Raw genomic sequence first — 23,473 nt, 5'->3', positions numbered from 1 at the left:
GTTATTCTTTGGAACACTGCAGTTACTCCCTGTAAATAACTGTAGATGTTTATTGTGGAAGTCCAACCATGTCCTTTTGAAGAAGACACCATGCCTGACATTAAAAATGTCCTCAGTTGGTGTCTGAAGCTGTTTGTCAATAGCCAATTTTAAGCTCATGGTACTGGTAGAATGCAATGAAAAGTGTATGAGTGTGTATGTATGTTTATGTGTATGAACGTTTGTGTTTGTGTTCATCTGTGTGTAACTATGCGTGTTTTTGTTTGTCTGTGTGTGTAGTTGCATGTGTCTGTATCAATGAATGTATATGTGTGTTTGTGTGTCTGAGTACATCTGGACATGTGTGTTACCGTGGGAATACGTTTTTCCACAGGTATGTTTATGTATTTGTTTTTGTGTTCTGCATCAATGAATGTCTGTGTGCGTCTGTATGTGTCAATGTGTCTGTCCATGGGTGTACACAGATTACACAGATTAATCTAAAATAACTCCCTTGAACTCTGGCTGACCACAACTCTGGCTGTAGGGTCAGACATGTGGCCTCTGGAGCGATGTACAAAATCCCCCATCTCCGCTTTCCAGCTCAACATCCTTTTCTCATTTAACATGGGAGTGAATGGAGCAGAGTTGGATGGAACTCCTGTCCTATTGATGCTCAGGACAAGAAATGTATAAGTCTGGCGGTTTTGGTGGACACATTTTCTGGGGGGGGGGGGGTAATCAAGATTTGGATAACAATAGTTATCATTTACACTACTAATGAAGACACAGGATAACAATACTTGTCATGACAACTCAGTGAGCAACATACTGAACATAAAAGTGAAAGTAAAAGATCAAGCCCGAGATATCAATCTTGGTATAAATATAAGGATTGATCCACCCACACCAGGTTCAGAACAAAGAACCTCTGCCCAGGGCACACCGGTACTTTGCTCCTCTCTCCTTATTTTCTACAGGTAAGACAAACTCGTTTTTCTAACATTAACTGGGTTGTGAGTCAACTGTCAGTGTTTTGTAAGTATTTGTAATAAGTTGGAGAAAGTTGTGTAACACTGTAAATTCCATTTTGGGAGTGATTCCTCAATAAATGTAACTTTAGACAGCAGAACCAACCAAGGGTTAAGAAAAGCAAATGTAGTCCTGCTGCCCCTGTGTTTGCACAGTATCAGACTTTTAATGGTTCTCAGTCTCCGAAGAAAATTAATTTCAATTCAATTTTATTTGTATAGCGCCAAATCACAATACAAATCATCTCAAGGAACTTTACAAAAACTAAAACTAAAAACCCAACAATTCCCTTATGAGCAAGCACTTGGCGACAGTGGAGAGGAAAAACTCCCTTTAACGGAAGAAAAAAACCTCCAGCAGAACCGGGCTCAGTTTGGGCGGCCATCTGCCTCGACCGGTTGGGGTGAGTGGATAGAGCAGAGAGAAAAGAACAGCAACAATAAACAAACAGACACTGCAGGTTGGTGGGGCCAGTAACTGCACATCAGCGATACACAGCTCCAGGACCGGGGACACCTGCAGAAGGTACAGAGAGAACAGAGAGAGAGGGAGAGAGCACAAACTAGGGGAGAGAGAGAGCACGAGGTTAGTGACATTCAATGGTGGAATATACATGAGGTGGGAGGAGAGGAAGAGAGGGGAGGGGAAGGGAAGGGGAGGGGGGTTACAGTAGGGGAGCTCAGTGCACCAATGGTCCTCGGGCAGTCTAGGCCTATAGCAGCATAACTAATGGTTCAGGGTTGCCTGAAGCCAGCCCTAACTATATGCTTTGTCAAAGAGGAAGGTTTTAAGTCTAGCCTTAAAAGTACAGAGAGTGTCTGCCTCCTGAAACCAGGCTGGGAGCTGGTTCCACAGGAGAGGGGCATGATAACTAAAGGCTCTGCCTCCCAGCCTGCTTTTGGAAACTCTGGGAACCACAAGTAGACCTGCACTCTGAGAGCAAAGTGGTCTATTGGGATAATATGGTACTATGAGGTCTTTAAGGTATGAAGGAGCTTGATTATGAAGGGATTTGTAAGTGAGAAGAAGGATTTTTAAATTCTATTCTATATTTTACAGGGAGCCAATGAAGAGAAGCCAATATAGGAGAAATATGATCTCTCTTGCTAGTTCCTGTCAGGACTCTGGCTGCGGCATTCTGGATTAATTGGAGGCTTTTTATGGAGATATTGGGACATCCAGATAGTAATGAGTTACTGGAGTAGTAGTGCTGGAGGCCAGGGTTATGCCATCTAGAGTAGCAATAATTTTAGAAAAGTTATTTCTGAGATTTTTTGGCCCAAATATAATGACTTTTGTTTTCTCTGAGTTTAAAAGTAAAAGGTTACTGGTCATCCAAGCCTTTATGTCAGTTAGACAGGCTTGAAGTCTGGTTAACTGGTTTGTGTTAACAGGTTTAATAGACAGATATAACTGAGTGTCATCTGCATAGCAGTGGTAATTAATAGAGTGCTTCCTAATGACATATCCTAAAGGAAGCATGTACAGGGTGAACAGAATCGGTCCTAGCACAGAGCCTTGTGGAACTCCATAACTAACTTTTGTTCGTGTGGAAGGTTCATCATGGACCTGAACAAACTGGAATCTGTCTGATAAATAGGATTGGAACCATTTTAACGCTGTTCCTCTGATAGCAATCACATGCTCCAGTCTCTGTAATAAGATGTTGTGGTCAGTGGTGTCGAATGCAGCACTAATGTCTAGGAGGACAAGTATAGAAACAAGTCCATTATCTGAGGCTAAGAGAAGATTGTTGGTAACTTTTAACAGTGCTGTTTCTGTACTATGATGTGCTCAAAAATCCTGATTGAAAATCTTCAAATAGTTCATTCCTGTGTAAGTGGTCTGATAGCTGCTTAGCAACAGCTTTTTCTAGGATTTTAGAAATAAATGGCAGGTTGGATATTGGTCTATAATTAGCCAAGACTCCTGGATCAAGACTAGGCTTTTTGAGTAAAGGTTTGATTACTGCAGTCTTAAAGGTCTGTGGTACGTAGCCTGATACCAGAGATAAATTTACCAAGTCTAATAAAGATGAGTTCATTAATGGCAGGGTGTCTTTAAGCAGTCTAGTCGGGATGGGGTCTAAGAGACACGTTGATGATTTCGATGAAGCAACTACTGATGTAAATTCAGAGAGATCTATGGGAGAGAAGCAGTCTAAACATAACTGAGGTCCTACAGATGACTCAAGAGCTACTGTAGTAGAAGATTCATTTATTGCAGGTATAGGAACCATCTTCTGAATTTTATCTCTAATTGTTGTGATTTTATTTGTAAAGAAACTCATAAATTCATCACTGCTGAGAGCTAAGGGAACACTGGGCTCAACAGAGCTGTGACTTTTTGTCAGCCTGGCTACAGTGCTGAAAAGAAACCTGGGATTGTTCTTATTTTCCTCTATTAGTGATGAATAGTATGCAGTTCTGGCTTTACAGAGAGCTTTTTTATATGTTAGTAGACTGTTTTTCCAGGCTAGAAAAATTTCCTCTAAGTTTGTGGAACGCCACTTCCTTTCCAGCCTTCGCGATGCCTGCTTTAACGCAGGTACGAATATGTAAATTATACCATGGGGCCAGTTCTCTCTGATTCACTAACTTCTTTTTCAGAGGGGCCACAGTATCAAGCGTTTCACGCAGTGAGGTTACAGCACTGTCAACAACATGATCAATTTGGTAGGGAGTGGGATTGAAGCAGCTATGTTTATACTTGGCATAGATGTAAATAAAGATGGAATCATTTTCTTTAATTTATTAACAGCGTTGTCGGATAAACATCTGCTCTAGTGGAATTTTCTTCCAAATGCTGCATGATCCATCATTTTAAATTCAAAAGTTATTAAGGAATGATCTGACAAAACAGGATTTGGGGGAAAAACTATTAGATGTTCAATTTCGATGCCATAGGTCAGAACAAGATCAAGGGTGTGATTGAAACAGTGGGTGGGTTTATTAACATTTTGAATGAAACCAATTGAATCTAATATAGAATTAAATGCAATGCTGAGGCTGTTATTTTCAACATCTACATGAATGTTAAAATCTCCCACTATAATGACTTTATCTGATCTAAGCACTAAATCAGACAGGAAGTCAGGGAATTCAGTTAAAAACTCTGAGTAAGGGACAGGTGGACGGTACACAGTGACAAGTCGAACTGGTTTTTGTGTTTTCCAGTTTGGATGCGAGAGAGGCTCTCAAATGAGTTATAACTGTTCTGAGGATGAAAGTTTAATAATAAGTTTGAGTGGAAGATTGCAGCTACTCCTCCACCTTCTGTTTTTCTGTTCAATAAGAGGAGTGGTCTTAATTTTTATTAAGTTTTTATGAATAACTCCTCTTCTGTTAACTTCTGATTTATATGTTTTAGGGGCAGACACAGTCTCTATGTGGTTTGAGGGGGGCGGCGGCTCTAAGGAAACTGCAGAGAGGCGTTTTAGACTGAGTCTCTGCATCCCGGTCCCCACCCTGGATTGTCAGGCTTTAGGTCGGCTAATAAACTTGGCCAAATTTCTAGAGATGAGAGCTACACCATTCAAAGTGGGATGGATGCCATCTCTCGCTACCAGACCGGGTTTTCCCCAGAAAGTGGCCCAATTGTCTACGAAGCCCACATCGTTTGCTGGACATCACCTAGACAGCCAGCGACGGAACGACGACATGCGGCTAAACATGTCATCACTGGTCAGATTGGGGAGGGGTCCAGAGAAAACTACGGAGTCCGACATTAATTTAGCAAAGTTACACACCGACTCAACATTAATTTTAGTGACCTCTGATTGGCGTAATCGGTAGTCATGGCTGCCGACGTGAATAACAACTTTTCCATATTTACGATTAGCCTTAGCCAGCAGCTTCAGATTTGACTCGATGTCGCCCGCTCTGGCCCCAGGAATACATTTGACTATGGTCGCTGGTGTCTCTATTTTCACATTTCTGACTATGGAATCGGCAATTATCACAGTTGGTTTCTCAGCGGGTGTGTCGCTGGTTCGAAGGTGCGGAGCCGCGCTTCCAAATCAGTGATCCTCGCTTCCAAGGCTAACAGAACCTTACACTTATTACAGGTATCATTATCGCTAAAGGAGGCAGGGGAATAACTAAACATGTGGCACACCGAGCAAGAAAGAGACAGAGAGGGAGAGGCCATGTTAGCTAAGCTAACTAGCTAGCTAAGCTAACTGGTAGGTTAACGAGCACTAAGTCAGGAAATAGCAATAAATACCGGTCAAAATAAAAAGGTACTTGACTAGTACCGGAATGTAGTAGTTAATGAATTGTTTAGAGTTTAGTTGGTTTTTAGGTGTGTTAGACTATAGCTAGTCTGTTGCTAGTCTGTAGATGAACTATACAACACACACAACACGACACGCTTGCAAGACAAAAGTGATTTGCTTACCCGGAGAGAAAATGTGGTAGGAATGAGTCTGTAGCAAACGAGAAGAGCGGATTCCTGTCGAGAAGAGCCGAATCTTCAGCCGCTCCTGCTCAGTCTGCTGTAGAGCCATGTAGTCAGGGGCGGGACTTTATTTTGATGGACACAACAAGCGGCCAATCACATGCGAGGACAGACTATGATCATACTTTGTGAAAGAAGGAAGGGGGCAGACACTCGTATGAACTGTAGTAGGCGTAGTGGTACAGGCCAGATACAGAGAGTGAGAGAAAGAGGCGGGGCAGCTGGATGTGAAGCGAGCACGTCGGAAAAAGTGAAGCAATGGGCGGGATTTCGAAATAATAGAGGAGATATCAGATTAGTCTGTCCAAGTATAAAAGGTATAAAAAAGTTGAATACAAGCAGAAATGTCTTTAAACAACTGAACATTTTCATATTTGAACAGTCTTTCTAGCATAAAGTATGCGGAAGGAGTTAACGACCAAAAAAACGGAGGAATAAACAAACTAGACGATGCAATTTCTGAAGAAATTGCGTTGGAATTGCTGACTTCTCTGTAAGCTCGAGGCAAACCGTGTCGTCGGCCGCTAAACAGCCGAAGCACGTTTAATATCGCCTGACGCAGTTGAAATAATCGAGAACTATGAACTGTAGTGAGGGTGCTTTTATTTTGAGAAAATGACATAAAAGGCTTTTAATTTGAAAGGACAAAGAGCTGCATGAGACTCATGGGACCTTATACAAGAATCTGGACTTTATTTAGAATATTCCTTATACTTTACAAAAATGTAATATTGTCCTATAAATAACTGTAGACTTTTATTGTGAAAATGTCACCATGTCGTGGGAGCAGACACAATGGCTGACATTAAAAATGACCTCAACTGGTGCCTGAAGCTGTATACGACCATTTTAAGATCATGTTGCTGTTTCAGGGCTTTTATTTTGAGAAAATACTATTTCAGGGCTTTTATTTTGAGAGGACAAAATGCTGCAGGAGACTCGTGGGACCTTATACTAGAATCTGGAGTTTATGTTGAATATTCCTTGTACTTTAAAAAAATGTAATATCTTCCTATAAATGTGTAACAGCAGTGGACATTAGGCAGCCAGTCATTCCTAATTACCAACCACAGACAGGTTTGATCTCTGCTATTGCTTTATGAGCTGTTGCTATGGTGACCTAAGCCCAGAGTGGAAGGTGGAGTGACAGTGACACACCACTTTACACACGCAGAATAGAGAAGCCTAGAAAACGTCACCTCACAAAATGGAGGACTACAGAAAAACTATAAGACCTATCAAGATAATTCTTTCACTAACAGTGCCAGGAGGCTTCAGCAAAGAGACTAATCCACTTTTTGTGAAGATATTCCAGAGTGAATGAGAGATTGAGCAGTCACTCTCTGTGGGTTTGGCCACCTGGTGGAAAAACCGTAGGTCCTATCAAAATGAGAACAGCATTACCTGGAAGAAGACAAAAATCTCTACTACTTTGATATATAAATTGTTTACAGTGGGGCAAAAAAGTATTTAGTCTGCCACCAATTGTGCAAGTTCTCCCACTTAATAAGATGAGAGAGGCCTATAATTTTCATTGTAGGTATACCTCAACAGGGTATCTGCAGGTTTCTAAGAACTAGATTTAAGACTTTTTAAGACCTTTTTAATACCACGCTGAATGAAATTTAAGACCAATTTTGTAGAAATAAAATAAAACATCCCACAATACAACCAATTACCATAACACACTGTTTATTGATATAAACTGTTTACACACTGATTTATTGAGTAAAACAAAAATAAAATGCCAGGTGTTTTCCGACAGGTTTCCGCAGCTGCTTTGTCTTATTCACACCGCATGTGGGTCTCCAAAGCTTTCATACCCATTGTTCCGAGTTTTAAATTTTTTTGCACAGCCTGCACCGGACCTCGAACACGTTGCCACTAACTGGACTTAACCACGGCGCAAAATTAGGGTTTTGTAACCAATTGTCATTAAATTTACATTTACCCATGGCAAAAGACTAATGCTGAAACTTCCCCGCAGTTCACGCAGCTGCTGGAAAGTATGTGTTAAATATACTCCCCTCAAATGCGTATTTTAGTTGGTTCCGCCTATTTCGTTCTGCGTAACAAATACGGGGTCGGTTAGATTTCATTTTAAGACCTTTGAAACGCGAATTTAAGACATTTTAATGCTAATTAAGGCCTTAGTTTTATAATATGGATTTTAAGACTTTTTAAGGATCCGCGGACACCCTGCTCAACTATGAGAGACAAAATGAGAAAAAAAATCCAGAAAATCACATTCTCTGATTTGTAAAGAATTTATTTGCAAATTATGGTGGAAAATAAGTATTTGGTCAATAACAAAAGTTCATCTCAATACTTTGTTATATACGTAAACGTTATAAACGTTTTCTGTAAGTCTTCACAAGGTTTTCACACACTGTTGCTGGTATTTTGGCCCATTCCTCCATGCAGATCTCCTCTAGAGCAGTGATGTTTTTGGGCTGTCGTTGGGCAACACAGACTTTCAATACGGATCTGGAGACTGGCTAGGACCTTGAAATGCTTCTTACGAAGCCACTCCTTCGTTACCCGGGCAGCATGTTTGGGATCATTGTCATGCTGAAAGACCCAGCCACTTTTCATCTTCAATGCCCTGGCTGATGGAAGGAGGTTTTCACTCAAAATCTGACGGTACATGGCCCCATTCATTCTTTCCTTTACATGGATCAGTCATCCTGGTCCCTTTGCAGAAAAACAGCCCCAAAGCATGATGTTTCCACCCCCATGCTTCACAGTAGGTATGGTGTTCTTTGGATGCAACTCAGCATTTTTTCTCCTCCAAACACGACGAGTAGAGTTTTTACCAAAAAGTTCTATTTTGGTTTCATCTGACCATATGACTTTCTCCCAATCCTCTTCTGGATCATCCAAATGCTCTCTAGCAAACTTCAGACAGGCCTGGACATGTATTGGCTTAAGCAGGGGGACACGTCTGGCACTGCAGGATTTGAGTCCCTGGCGGCATAGTGTGTTACTGATGGTAGCCTTTGTTACTTTGTCCCGAGCTCTCTGCAGGTCATTCACTAGGTCCCCCCATGTGGTTCTGGGATTTTTGCTCACCGTTCTTGTGATCATTTTGACCCCACGGGGTGAGATCTTGCGTGGAGCCCCAGATCGAGGGAGATTATCAGTGGTCTTGTATGTCTTCCATTTACATTGCTCCCACAGTTGATTTCTTCACACCAAGCTGCTTACCTATTGCAGATTCAGTCTTCCCAGCCTGGTGCAGGTCTACAATTTTGTTTCTGGTGTCCTTTGATAGCTCTCTGGTTTTGGCCATAGTGGAGTTTGGAGTGTGACTGTTTGAGGTTGTGGACAGGTACTGATAACGAGTTCAAACAGGTGCCATTAATACAGGTAACGAGTGGAGGACAGAGGAGCCTCTTACAGAAGAAGTTACAGGTTTGTGAGAGCCAGAAATCTTGCTTGTTTGTAGGTGACCAAATACTTGTTTTCCACCATAATTTGCAAATAAATTCTTTAAAAATCAGACAATGTGATTTTCTGGATTTTTTTTCTCATTTTGACTCTCATAGTTGAGGTATACCTACGATGAAAATTACAGGCCTCTCTCATCTTTTTAAGTGGGAGAACTTGCACAATTGGTGGCTGACTAAATACTTGTATGCCCCACTGTATATAGCTGAAAGTTGACACAAGAAGAGAAGAAAAGAGACAAAAAATTTGAAAAAAGCTGAAGAGCAAAAGCTCTCTCCCATACACACCAATGTAAAATTCAGAGAGAGCCTAAAAAAACATAAAATGTAAACTGCAATTAAAGAAAAACTGTAAAAGATATCAAAAAGCTGAATATAAGACATAGATTAATGCCTTCTGACTCGTTTAAAGGTCGAATGGTGTTTCTAGCTGAAAGAATGCTGACACAGTTAAAGCTGAAAGAGGACAAAGTTGAAGGGGATTTTAACATTCTCTCCATTCATTTCTATGGGAAAAAATTCCGACAAAACCTGGAATATCTCGGAAAATATAAAACATATCGCCGAAAAAAACCCTCTCCTCATTGAGCTGAACGCGACGGTGTTTGAATGACGTTTCTACGTCGAACAGTGTAGGACTAGATAGCGACCGAAAAACAGCAGAATAATAACAAGCAGACGATGCAGTTTCTGAAGAAATTGCGTTGGGATTGCTGACCGTCCCAAAAAGCTTGAGGAAAACGAACGGTGTAGGACTAGATAGCGACCATAAAAACGGCGGATTGCCCAAACAATAAAGACACAGGATAACAATAGTGTGAATGCTGAAGTAGCATTAACACTAATAAAGGCAGAAGGATAACAATATTGTGTAATGTGAGTGTGATTCCCCTAGACTGCCGAAAAAACAGCAATTTCCTCTTGCGCAAAAAACAAACACAAAATCCTTTTCAGAACGCTGGGACGAGTTACTTAGCTTAATCTTGGAGAGGAAGGAGGTCCGTGACCAAACAGTCTCATGGAGAAATCCAAATGGTTGGGATAATCTGAAGCAGGCAGGTTCTAACGAGGCGTAGGTCAAGACATTGGAGGAACATCACACAACCTGGCAGTTGGTCTGTAGTTGAGCAGTGGTATATATCTTTGGACTAAGGAAAACAGACAGAAAGACAGGTGAAAACAATTGCTTAATCTGTCAAGAGTGAGTGTGGTGATCAGATCCAGTATGATCCTTCAAAAGAAAAGTGTGAGACCGGAAAACAAGTTGCGGGTCATGACAAACTAGAGACGTCCCAATCAAATCTCAAACATTGATATATAGGTCAATTGAGGCATTTTTTTTACTCGATTGGTATCAGGTTTATTGAGCCCTTTGTTTTATGTCAGCTGTCACACAGGTGTCATAAATAGGGAGCCAAGGCCTGAACGAGGCATGAGTGTTTACCTGAAGAGTATTCAATTCAGTTCAATTCAATTCAATTTATTTGTATTGCGCCAAATCACAATACAAATCATCTCAAGGCACTTTACAAATACAAAACAAAAAAAAAACTAAAAAACCCAACAAATCCCTTATGAGCAAGCACTTGGTGACAGTGGAGAGGAAAAACTCCTTTTAACGGAAGAAAAAAACCTTCAGCAGAACCGGGCTCAGTTTGGGCGGCCATCTGCCTCGACCGGTTGGGGTGAGTGGATAGAGGAGAGAGAAAAGAAACAGCAACAATAAACAACAAATAGACACTGCAGGTTGGTGGGGCCAGTAACTGCACATCAACGATACACAGCTCCAGGACCGAGGACACCTGCAAAAGGTACAGAGAGAGAACAGAGAGAGAGGGGGACAGCACAAACTAGGGGAGAGAGAGAGCACAAGGTTATTGACATTCAATGGTGGAATATACATGAGGTGGGAGGAGAGGAAGAGAGGGGAAGGGAAGGGAGTGTTAGGGGAGGGTAGGGGAGCTCAGTGCACCAATGGTCCTCGGGCAGTCTAGGCATATAGCAGCATAACTAAGGGATGGTTCAGGGTTACCTGAAGCCAGCCCTAACTATATGCTTTGTCAAAGAGGAAGGTTTTAAGTCTAGCCTTAAAAGTACAGAGTGTCTGCCTCCTGAACCCAGACTGGGAGCTGGTTCCACAGGAGAGGAGCTTGATAGCTAAAGGCTCTGCCTCCCATTCTGCTTCTGGAAACTCTAGGAACAAGAAGTTGACCTGCACTCTGAGAGCGAAGTGGTCTATTGGGATAATATGGTACTATGAGGGCTTTAAGGTATGAAGGAGCTTGATCATGAAGGGGTTTGTATATGAGAAGAAGGATTTTAAATTCCATTCTATATTTTACAGGGAGCCAATGAAGAGAAGCTAATATAGGAGAAATATGATCTCTCTTGCTAGTTCCTGTCAGGACTCTGGCTGCAGCATTCTGGATTAACTGGAGGCTTTTTATGGAGATACTGGGACATCCAGATAGTAATATAGATAGAGTTACAGTAATCTAGCCTTGAGGTAACAAATGCATGAACTAGTTTTTCTGCATCATTTTGAGACAGGATGTTCCTAATTTTGGCAATGTTGTGCAGGTGAAAGAAGGCGGTTCTAGAGATTTGTTTTATGTGTGAATTAAAGGACATGTCCTGGACATAAATAACTCCAAGGTTTTTCACAGTAGTGCAGGAGGCCAGGGCTATGCCATTTAAAGTAGCTATAATTTTAGAAAAGTTATTTCTGAGGTTTTTAGGCCCAAATATAATAACTTCTGTTTTCTCTGAATTTAAAAGTAGATAGTTACTGGTCATCCAGGCCTTTATGTCAGTTAAACACACTTGAAGTCTGGTTAACTGGTTTGTGTTAACAGGTTTCATAGATAGATACAGCTGAGTGTCATCTGCATAGCAGTGGTAATTAATAGAGTGCTTCCTAATGACATAGCCTAAAGGAAGCATTTACAGGGGTGAACAAAATTGGTCCTAGCACAGAGCCTTGTGGAACTCCATAACTAACTTTTGTGCATGTGGAAGGTTCATCATGGACATGAACAAACTTGAATCTGTCCGATAAATATGATTGGAACCATTTTAATGCTGTTCCTCTGATATCAGTCACATGCTCCAGTGTAAGTGTAAGTGGTCTGATAGCTGCTTAGCAACAGCTTTTTCTAGGATTTTAGAAATAATGGTAGGTTGGATATTGGTCTATAATTAGCCAAGACTCCTGGATCAAGACTAGGCTTTTTGAGTAAGGATTTGATTACTGCAGTCTTAAAGGCCTGTGGTACGTAGCCTGATACTAGAGATAAATTTACTAAGTCTAATAAAAATGAGTTAATTAATGGCAGGGTGTCTTTAAGCAGTCTAGTCGGGATGGGGTCTAAAAGACACGTTGATGATTTAGATGAGTATGGACCAAACACAGTTGTGTTGTCACAGTTTGTGCTGTTCTGTCTACTTGGAGTGTGTAACTATCTTAAAAGACGATGGTAAATTATAATTCTAGAGAATATTAAAGACTACATGCGTTGCTGCCATCAGCCTCACTGCAATACTACTGGCCATTCTGTGATTGTGCAGACTCTCCAGATGGCCAGTCCACCTCTCACAAATGTAGAGTCCGTCTCTACAGTCATCTCCACCACTGAACATCAACAGGAGGAAGACATACTATTTTACCATTTTTTTCTCTGGTGCTGAAATATCTTGCGGTGTTGGTAAATTATTGTTTTAATGTGTGTTACTGAGATTGTAACAAACATTTTATTAGTAATGCATTATATTACTCTTACAGGGAAAAGACAACATATTACTATAACGTAGTAGTTTTGTAATGCATTACAACACTGAAAAAAAAAAACTAACTTTTGTCTGTGTATACAATGCACAATGTATTTCACAAAGCATCAGTATTTAACAACATGGGGAATAAGAACTGGCTGGAAAGTCTTAAGATGGGCAGTTGTGCAGTTTGTATTATTCTTGTACACTGTGAACTCATACTATACGTTATAATCAGCCTTCCTTCATGCCATATTAGAGGTTAAAAACTGCAACGTTCAGTGACTGACGCTGCATTTGTAACAGATTGAATGAGATTTTTTTGTTGAATTTGTTTCCAGTATATGCCTAGTGTATATTTAGTGGGGGATTGTGCTCAGAGCTGCTGTAACAAACTGTGCCTTTCTCCATTTAAATGTCATGTATGTCCATCTACATGGGCAGAATGACATACAGATGAAGCTTTTCATCTATATGTAATTGTATGTTGTCATATAATTAATATATTTTATTGTAGCTTTTCCTGGGAAAAGAAGGCCACAGTCTGGTTTTACAGACTGTTGTGTCTGTTGTTTTCTGTTGCATTGAGTCTTAGGTATTGGTTCATGTTTTTCTGACACATACAGTATATTCATCTCTGTGGCACTGTTGCTACAAAATTCCATGCTGTAAAAGAGGGATATTATATCTCAGCACTTGGATTGAGGGCTTTCCTTGTATTGCCGTTTGTGACTTTTTTAGCCTCTACTTCTAGGGTGTGCTGTTTATGTTTGGGTAGCAGCACTCAAAGCCACTAGATGTTGTTTTATTGTATCAGCTCAGTAGGCAGGACCTGTCTTTGAGCTAACTTTGTAAGCCCTGTGGTGGACTTATTTGGACTTGGACCAGTACATCATACATGCCACTCACAGGTAGGGCTGGATATGATTTATTATCAGTCCCAGTGCAGCAGTAGCAGCCAGTAGCAAAATGTTTGTGCAGATGATTGTTCACTTTTCAGGAGCAGTAACTTCAACTTTTGGTCTTAAGTTCTTAAACTAAGCTGGTGAGGCATCTTCAGAGTGGGTCTCAAAACAAGGAGGGATATTATGAATCTTCTGTACATTATTCTTTCACAATAAAATCAATTTTTGGCAGGTGTAAAGAACCTGTTGGAGAGAAATCATTTTCTATGGAGGCAGCTCATGTCTAAAGGACAAAGACTGCAGTGCACAGGCAATACACACCAATCAAAACTGGAAAAACAGAAAATTGCATTTGTTTTATTATGTTAGTATTACTGTTTTTAAATACATAAAATGTATAGTCACAATTCAGAGAACATTATTATTAAAAATGTTTGACCAATAAGCTCAACTCTAGGTACTATCCACACAATTTACAGTAAATACCTAGCTCTATCTATAGTATCTATAAGTTATTTGTCATATAAGTTGTGATATAATTATTATATTTTTTGTATCCTTTTATATCATATTACTTCTCTATTTTGGGCTTGTTATTTTGCATGTTTTCCTTTTGCACAAGCTTGCTTTAATTTATTACACATTGCATTCTATCTTGTGTTAATGCATTATATCCTAACCTAATTAAATGCAGTTTCATAAGAGTGCGTATCCTGTTTTCCTTAGCACTTGGCACCTGTACACTCAGAGGGTTGAAGTTGATATTGTTAAAAATCATTCTGAATATTCAAAAATAATTCGATCTTGCTAGTTCACACACACACTTTGCTGCCAGAGCACTTACACTACGGAACACTTTTGGATGGTATTTTGTATATCCACTTATATGGCCAACTATCACATTACACACAACTCATATCTTAGGTAACATGTATCTTAACTGAATGATGTGTTAGAAAAATGGGCAATATGGTGAGCCGTTAAGGTTCAAAACCTTTTCCATTATATTGTGTATATTTATTTTTTTGAAATCTCTAGTAAAGCTATGGACAAATATCATGGTTTCAGAAAGTATTTGGAACCCTTCACTTTTTGTACATTGAATTTTAAATGGAGAGAGTTACCATTTTTCCTCATCAATATACACCCAATAACCCCTAATGACAAAGATGTTTTCAGAAAATGTTGCAAATTTATCCCTTACATACCCTTAAGTCAGTGTGTTATAGAAATATAAATAAATAATATAAATAATATATAATTCTTCACAGAATTGGCAACTTGTCCAATTCTTAAACCCTCTCAACCTCATCAGATTAGATGGCAAGCATATCTGAACTGGATTTGACAGGTCTCTCCGCTGTTGCTCCCACAGTTCTAATTCAATTCAATTAAATTTATTTGTATAGCGCCAAATCACAAATCATCTCAAGGCACTTTACAAAAACTAAAAACCCAACAATTCCCTTATGAGCAAGCACTTGGCGACAGTGGAGAGGAAAAACTCCTTTTAACGGAAGAAAAAAACCTTCAGCAGAACCGGGCTCAGTTTGGGCGGCCATCTGCCTCGACCGATTGGGGTGAGTGGATAGAGGAGAGAGAAAAGAAACAGCAACAATAAACAACAAATAGACACTGCAGGTTGGTGGGGCCAGTAACTGCACATCAGCGATATACAGCTCCAGGACCGGGGACACCTGCAGAAGGTACTGAGAGAGAGGGAGAGAGCACAAACTAGGGGAGAGAGAGAGCACAAGGTTATTAACATTCAATGGTGGAATATACATGTGAGGGGGGAGGAGAGGAGGAGAGGGGAAGGGAAGGGAGTGTTAGGGGAGGGTAGGGGAGGTCAGTGCACCAATGGTCCTCGGGCAGTCTAGGCCTATAGCAGCATAACTAAGGGATGGTTCAGGGTTGCCTGAAGCCAGCCCTAACTATATGCTTTGTCAAAGAGGAAGGTTTTAAGTCTAGCCTTAAAAGTACAGAGTGTCTGCCTCCTGAACCCAGGCTGGGAGCTGGTTCCATAGGAGAGGAGCTTGATAGCTAAAGCCTCTGCCTCCCATTCTGCTTTTGGAAACTCTAGGAACCACAAGTAGACCTGCACTCTGAGAGCGAAGTGGTCTATTGGGATAATATGGTACTATGAGGTCTTTAAGGTATGAAGGAACTTGATCATGAAGAGATTTGTATGTGAGAAGAAGGATTTTAAAGTCTATTCTGTATTTTACAGGGAGCCAATGAAGAGAAGCTAATATAGGAGAAATATGATCTCTCTTGCTAGTTCCTGTCAGGACTCTGGCTGCAGCGTTCTGGATTAACTGGAGGCTTTTTATGGAGATACTGGGACATCCAGATAGTAATGAGTTACAGTAATCTAGGTAATAAATGCATGGACTAGTTTTTCTGCTTTAAGATACGTTCCCTATGACCTAAAATCTTTTAGAAATGTGAACAGGCAGGTGATTAGCCGTGAGCTTCTGCTTAGGAGTATGTTTCCGTCGGACCATCACCCAGGCTAATTCTCTGGGCTGCTCCAGAGCTGCCCTTAGACCTCTAACAGACCCTGAGCCTGAGCTCGGTGTCTCCACACCAGCTAACGGTTCTGACCAATCCCCTTGACCCTGTCACAGAGACGACCACCCCACATCTCTCAAGTAGTGTGATGCTGCCATCACCATGCTTCAGTGTGAAGAGGCAGTTTGTTCTGCCGACTGAGTACAGTTTTTTTCTCAGACCAGGGAGTTATTAAAAAGCTGTTTGGCAAACTACAAGAGGGCTTTCATATAGGGCATTCTATTCAAGGTGACCTTTATCTACAGAAGATGTCTTAAAGGCCAGATTGATGCAGAGCTGTTGAGATGGTCATCTTTCTCATCTCTGCAGGGGACTTCTGAAGCTCTGTTACAGTTCTTCATCATCTCTATTACTGAGGCCCTTCTTGCCCTGTTACTCAAATTGCTCCAGCCAACTCCAGGAAGAGTCATGGTGGTTCTAAACCTAGTGGCATTTTAAAATGATTGATTCCACTATAGTCCCTTGCCCAGATCTATGTCTTTATATCATGTTATTGTGGCGGTCTACAGAGAGTTCCTTGGACTTTATGGCTTTGTGGGACCCATCATGTATTTGTTTTTCTAGACTATGTCCTATCAGTTCTATTTATCAATCAGGTTGTAGACATCTCAAACTTAAAGCAAACAAGATACAACTGATTGCAGCTTGGAGTTCCACAGCAGAGAGTCTGAATGCTTGTATATATGAGAGATTTCAGATATTTCAAAATATATTTTCATGTTGTCTTTTTATGGGTTGCAAAAAAAGTTTTTGCTGTTTGCAGATTCACCCCAAGTCTTATTGTTTTTCATTGTTGTGGTCTCTCTTGTTTTTTGGTCCCTATAATCCATTTATCCACTGTTCCCTTCCCTTTATCCCATTCCTACATTTATTTCTACCTGCTACATGGCACATACAATCATGATTGTGTTTCTGTTAATTCGGGGGGTGATAGTTACTAGTTGTAATATTTAAATGGGTGATGATGTTTTATTCCCTGTAGCATGCATCATATGCTGCACGGATTTACTGTAAGAAATTATGGGCCACCTCTCACCAAAAAGGTTCCAGGTTTTAATCCCATTTCTGTGTGGGTTTTCGCTCTACCATCTCCTCCCAGCATCACAGTTGGGAGAGTCTGTTGGGAGTGTTTTGTGTTTGCCTTTAAAATTTATGGAGAGAGCCACAGCATGCACTTGACAACAATCCAATCTTGTGCCTCTAGCCACTAATTTGATTACTATTTCGATCACTTTAAGTGTTAAAGATATGATTATATTATATTTGGGTTAGATGTCCATTTTGTGTGAACTGGATGCAGTTATTCACTGTTGCTTGACTGAATACATACAAATTGGACACAAATAGCTGTTATCCTGGAGGACATGTCTTTGAAGGTTGTTTTGAATTAGTCACCTTAGTCAATGATTATTTATTTCTACACCACCTGTCAGACACCCTCAGGTGAGGACAACTCTTGAGCGCTCCTATATCCTGGTTAAAGAAAATGGTAAAATATTTTGTGTCAATATTAATCTCCATTTCATATCTTATCAGTTGTTTCAAGATGAAGATTGATACCAGCCTGACTATGCCCCAGCTGACAGAGGCCTTGTCCCAAGCTGGCCTTCAGTTCACTGTGGCCACTGAGGAGGACTTTGATGAGATCATGGCTATGAGCCAGGATATCTATGGAGGCCTTGACTACCTGCCAACCAGGTACACCAGCTGGCTTCAGGAGACTAACCGCACAGTCATACTGGCCCGCAAACAGGGAAAGGTGGTAAGTTCAGTGAAGAGTTTACTATTTGTAAAGTTAGGGGTTTAGATAAGTCTAATGTATGAGTAAGATAGCCCTTGTAATAGACTTTATTGATTTTTAGTTTGAAAGGCTAGGGCAGCACAGTGGATGAGTGGTTAGCACTGTTGCCTTACAACAAGTTTCTGGTTTGAAACACAGCAGGGTCTTCTCTGCATGGAGTTTGCATGTTCTCCCTGTGCTTGCATGGGTTTCCTCCAGGTACTACGGTTTCCTCCCGCAGTCTAAAAACATGTATGTCAGGTTGATCTGTGACTCTAAATTGCCCATAGGAGTATGATGCAAAGTGTGTACTTTAGATATTCAGTGAAATTGAAAGGTTTACATGGAATAGATGTGAGATTTGCAGATCTTTGGTGAACATGGTTCCTCTCTAGAGAGATGGAATTTGGATGGGTGAAGCATAGAATAGATTTTATTTTTGCTCTTTCTTCTCCTGGTTCTTGACAGATTGCCCTGGAGTCAGTGTGTGTGATTGATGATGGGGAGACTATGCTGGTGGAAGGTCTTCGTGTTGCCCCTCAGGAAAGGGGTAAAGGTGTGGCGGGAGTTCTGCTGCGCTTTTGCTCTGAGCTTGTCAAATCAAAGTACCCAGAAGTCAAAGTAAGTCGCCTGACCCGTGATGATCAACTTGGACCCAAGGACTTCCAGAAGTATCGCATCATAACCAAGCAGGTACCAGCCATAAAAGAATTTGTCTTGATCTGTGCATATGGTTAATGGCTGTTCAAGCATACCTGCTTAAAACACTTGAAAAACTGCTACTAACAATTGATAGACCATTAAGATCATTTGCTAATTCACTGAGCTGCTTTCTATCAACAGATTTTTACTGTATTATAACATGGTGAGTTTAACATCCATATTGATTATCCCAAAGTCCAAATGGCAAACAACCAAGGACACACACTGGATTTAATTTGAAACACACTGGATTTAATTAGAAAAGGCACTAATATCTCAAGTATTGTTGCCAAGGACATAGGCCTTTTTGGTAATTTCTGTCAGTTTCACCTTTTGCCAGATCAGCTTTAGCCAAAAAAGGTATTCAAAAGAACATATTATTTCTTTTTTATGGAAGCTATGTCTGTCTCACTACCCATAACATAAGATGTAGTGAGTTCACTGTTGATAGTTTTATCCTAAAACTCTGGACTTTATTGACACCATTGCATCTGACAAGGTAAAAATCCCACCTCTGGCAAGATGAAAGAACGATGAAAGCAACCAAGCAAATAAGCAAAAGTCAATTTTGGATAAACTCGAAATGATTTAATTTTCTGAGGCATTCAGCTGACAAGTGCTTGCAGAGTAGTAAATCCTGCAGTCACAAATAGCTGACATTCAGTGGAGAACCCAAATATCTAGGTCCACCCAGTTGATTTAATTTACCTTCCTAGTCAAATAGAAGCATCAATAAATTTCATAAAAAATGAAGAATTATTACCCAAATATTTGCTAACTGTTACTTTCAGAGCATAACAACACAAATCAGTGCCATGTTTAGCCTTAAAGCCAAACTAATTGTCTGTGGTATAAATGAACCCATCTAGTAAAATATTTTCCAATACTTTTGAGCTTAGGCAACAGATCTCTAATTTTAGGCCGCCTACCTCATCTGCCTTGTCTTTAATAATTGGCACTCACTCAGAAGCAGTAAATCAATTTGTAAGTAGGGTAGCTAACCTTATACTAACATATTTCAAATGAAACTTTATTATTCCACTAGCTTTATTTACAGACAGATATGGTCCAATTCTCCAACTTTTGTTTCCCTAAAAATGCTTCTCGCAAACATTATATATCTGAGTTCTATAACAAATTACTGAATCACAAACTCTGTCCCCTTCACTCTGACCCAAACGCAGGCCTTCGGCATAATGGAGAAACAGGAAACCCAAGCACATATAGAGCAATCGTCAGATTCATCACAGTATGACATCTTTATCTTTATATCTTTATCATTTCTTTGCTTTACATATAAAACTGAAATTAGGCTACATAATCTGTTTTTTCTCTAACATCAACAGGAATGTCAGAAATTCACAGCTTCACAGAGAAGCTGCCTAATACCCAAAACATGGATAGCCTCTACAAAAGCCACAGGAACTTGGCTATAAGGGTTAAATGCTATCAGTGCTAAAACACTGGAGGACGTAGTTCTTAATTCATCCACCAGGTGTTTGGTAACCCTGCCAACTAGACTCTGCAAAAAAGTTTTCAGTTGCTTAAAAATGGTTGTGCTAAAAATTGCTCCTGTCAGGCATTTTTCCAAAATCACAGAAAACTGCAATACCATCAGGCAGCCTGAAATCTTCAGTATAAAATAATTCCAGGTCTAATCTTACTTTTATTGTAAAAAGTATTGAGTAACCTGTTTTAAATGTAAATGGACTTTTGAACAGGTATCAACCTGACATCTAATGTCTTTCCTTGCCTCCATAAACCACTTTGAAATACATTGCCTGTTGATAATGGCCAACATGCTTCAGGCAAAATGCTCTTAGGCTTTTTATACCATTGTAGTTCTTTGTCAGTTCAAACATAAGCTTTCTTCTCTACAGGGTATTCTGCTGGTGCGCTTCAGGGCAGAAGTCGTCAAACTCCGTCTGTCAGAGCTTGGGCTGGGTGAAGATATTCAATCCTCTTTGTCCACTTCTTCCTCCAAGTCTCCTCCAGTGCGTCTTGACCAAATAGCCATCCACCGACTGTATCTAACCACTGACCTGATGCAGGGTGTCCTTCCTAATGCCACCATCATTCAAGACTGGCAGCCATTCAAGCCTTTGCCCAGTAACATGGCCATCCTATTGAAGAAGGACATTGACTGGATGGTGGATGATGTGTCCAATCCAACTGTGGCCAGCCTCTGTACCTTCCCTTTCAGGGTGCCCATTGGAGACAACTGGTAACCATCCTTTCTGTATTTTCTTTAAGTAATGATGAAGCCAAACAGATGTTCATAGTTAAGTCAGGGGCAACTACTGTCCATAGGTCAGTGTAAAATTTATAGTGCCTGCCATATAGTTTATGCACTGGAGTCGACCTTCTTTTCATAGTACCACTGGGCAATGCCAGCATTGTAAATTTGCTAGATAGATTTATTAGTGATGTGGCCCTGGTGACCTCTCCGGAGTGTACCCCTGCCTTTCAATTCAATTCAATTCAATTCAATTTTATTTGTATAGCGCCAAATCACAATACAAATCATCTCAAGGCACTTTACAAAAACTAAAACTAAAAACCCAACAATTCCCTTATGAGCAAGCACTTGGCGACAGTGGAGAGGAAAAAACTCCCTTTAACGGAAGAAAAAAAAACCTCCAGCAGAACCGGGCTCAGTTTGGGCGGCCATCTGCCTCGACCGGTTGGGGTGAGTGGATAGAGCAGAGAGAAAAGAACAGCAACAATAAACAACAAATAGACACTGCAAGTTGGTGGGGCCAGTAACTGCACATCAGCGATAAACAGCTCCAGGACCGGGGACACCTGCAGAAGGTACAGAGAGAGAGAGAGAGAGAGAGAGAGAGGGAGGGAGAGAGCACAAACTAGGGGAGAGAGAGCACAAGGTTAGTAACATTCAATGGTGGAATATACATGAGGTGGGAGAGAAGGGGGGGGGGGGGGGGGGGGGGGTAGGGTAGGGGAGCTCAGTGCACCGATGGTCCTCGGGCAGTCTAGGCCTATAGCAGCATAACTAACTAAGGGATGGTTCAGAGTTGCCTGAAGCCAGCCCTAACTATATGCTTTGTCAAAGAGGAAGGTTTTAAGTCTAGCCTTAAAAGTACAGAGAGTGTCTGCCTCCTGAACCCAGGCTGAGAGCTGGTTCCACAGGAGAGGAGCTTGATAGCTAAAGGCTCTGCCTCCCATTCTGCTTTTGAGAACTCTGGGAACCACAAGTAGGCCTGCACTCTGAGAGCGAAGTGGTCTATTGGGATAATATGGTACTATGAGGTCTTTAAGGTATGAAGGAGCTTGATTATGAAGGGATTTGTATGTGAGAAGAAGGATTTTAAATTCTATTCTATATTTTACAGGGAGCCAATGAAGAGAAGCCAATATAGGAGAAATATGATCTCTCTTGCTAGTTCCTGTCAGGACTCTGGCTGCGGCATTCTGGATTAATTGGAGGCTTTTTATGGAGATATTGGGACATCCAGATAGTAATGAGTTACAGTAATCTAGCCTTGAGGAAACAAACGCATGGACTAGTTTTTCTGCATCATTTTGAGACAGGATGTTCCTAATTTTGGAAATGTTGCGCAGGTGAAAGAATGCAGTCCTAGAAATTTGTTTTATGTGTGAGTTAAAGGACATGTCCTGGTCAAAAATAACTCCAAGGTTTTTTACAGTAGTGCTGGAGGCCAGGGCTATGCCATCTAGAGTAGCTATAATTTTAGAAAAGTTATTTCTGAGATTTTTAGGCCCAAATATAATGACTTCTGTTTTCTCCGAGTTTAAAAGTAAAAAGTTACTGGTCATCCAAGCCTTTCACCCTAAGAGAGCTGGGATAGGCTCCAGCAGATCCCTATAACCATAATTAGGAATAAGCGGGTATAGATGGATGGATGGATAGTGACGTTGCAATACTTATAGCTTTTTAAGATTATAAATTTTCCTCAATCACCTGATGCACTTTTTTTGAACTAGGTATTACCTGAACATTGACATGTTCGGTAAAGACCTGGATCTGGCTCGGCAACAGTTCTTGTGCCACCTGCAACGCCACACAGCCACCCTGAAGGGTCATGTGATGTGCCAGATGTTCCTGGACCCACCTCTCTGGAAGCCCATGGCTGAATTCTGCCACAGCACCTTGAATGTGGAGCTGGTGAAGGAGTACACTGAGCAATGCGTGGTGGAGTCAGATGTTGTGTAGTTACATAAGGTAGATGGAAGATGGGTGTATGTTCTAGATCACAATGAATGAACTCAATTCATTTACATAAGAACCCACTATACACAAGACAAATGTAAAACTGTAGTTTCTAGAAAATAAAACTTATAACATTGCAGTAAGTTTGATTTACCAGTACACAAATACAGGGTGTGGACATATAATAATGAACATGAAATCATATAATCAGCTACAATATGTGTGTGACAAATACTACATTTGTACAGATTCTACCATCCTGCTGGTCAGAGTCATGTCAAAATAACTATAAAATCATTGTAAGTACCATTCGTAAGGCTATAGTGTTAAAGTCCATGTGATATTTCATGCGATTAATCTATATAAGGTGAGGGAGCTAAATAACCTAAACACCTAATAGCATAGGTCTTCATGGTTCAAAATTTTTGATCCAAACAGACCTGTAGTAAACATACAGTGTTTTTAATTTAATGTTTTTTAAAAGAAGCAACCCATTCTGGACCCAAGGGCAGTCAAAACCGATTTGAAATTACTCAAAATAACCTGGTTCAATCTATAAAGATTGTTTGCAATTGGTCACTTGTGTAAATTTGGAGTTAACCATAGTTAAATGTGAAGGTTCTAGTGTCTCATT

At 40.6% G+C, this 23,473-nt stretch overlaps 1 protein-coding gene across 1 annotated transcript in view; it reads left to right on the top strand.

Annotated features, from left to right (window-relative positions):
• The window catches only part of nat16 (N-acetyltransferase 16), a 28,926-nt gene extending 5,711 nt beyond the window's left edge, over nucleotides 1–23,215 (top strand). Inside the window, exons 4-7 of the mRNA XM_026298454.1 lie at nucleotides 17,702–17,927; nucleotides 18,414–18,638; nucleotides 20,528–20,871; nucleotides 22,614–23,215. Coding sequence (XP_026154239.1) covers nucleotides 17,702–17,927; nucleotides 18,414–18,638; nucleotides 20,528–20,871; nucleotides 22,614–22,842 — 1,024 coding nt within the window. The 3' untranslated portion in view covers nucleotides 22,843–23,215. The remainder of the gene's footprint in view (nucleotides 1–17,701; nucleotides 17,928–18,413; nucleotides 18,639–20,527; nucleotides 20,872–22,613) is intronic.
• Nucleotides 23,216–23,473: the final 258 nt, after the last annotated feature.

This window comes from Mastacembelus armatus, chromosome 18 (assembly GCF_900324485.2).
Source record: "Mastacembelus armatus chromosome 18, fMasArm1.2, whole genome shotgun sequence".
In the NCBI taxonomy this organism is placed as follows: domain Eukaryota; kingdom Metazoa; phylum Chordata; class Actinopteri; order Synbranchiformes; family Mastacembelidae; genus Mastacembelus; species Mastacembelus armatus.
Note: the sequence above shows the minus strand (reverse complement) of the source record. Positions and strands in the feature narration are given on the sequence as shown.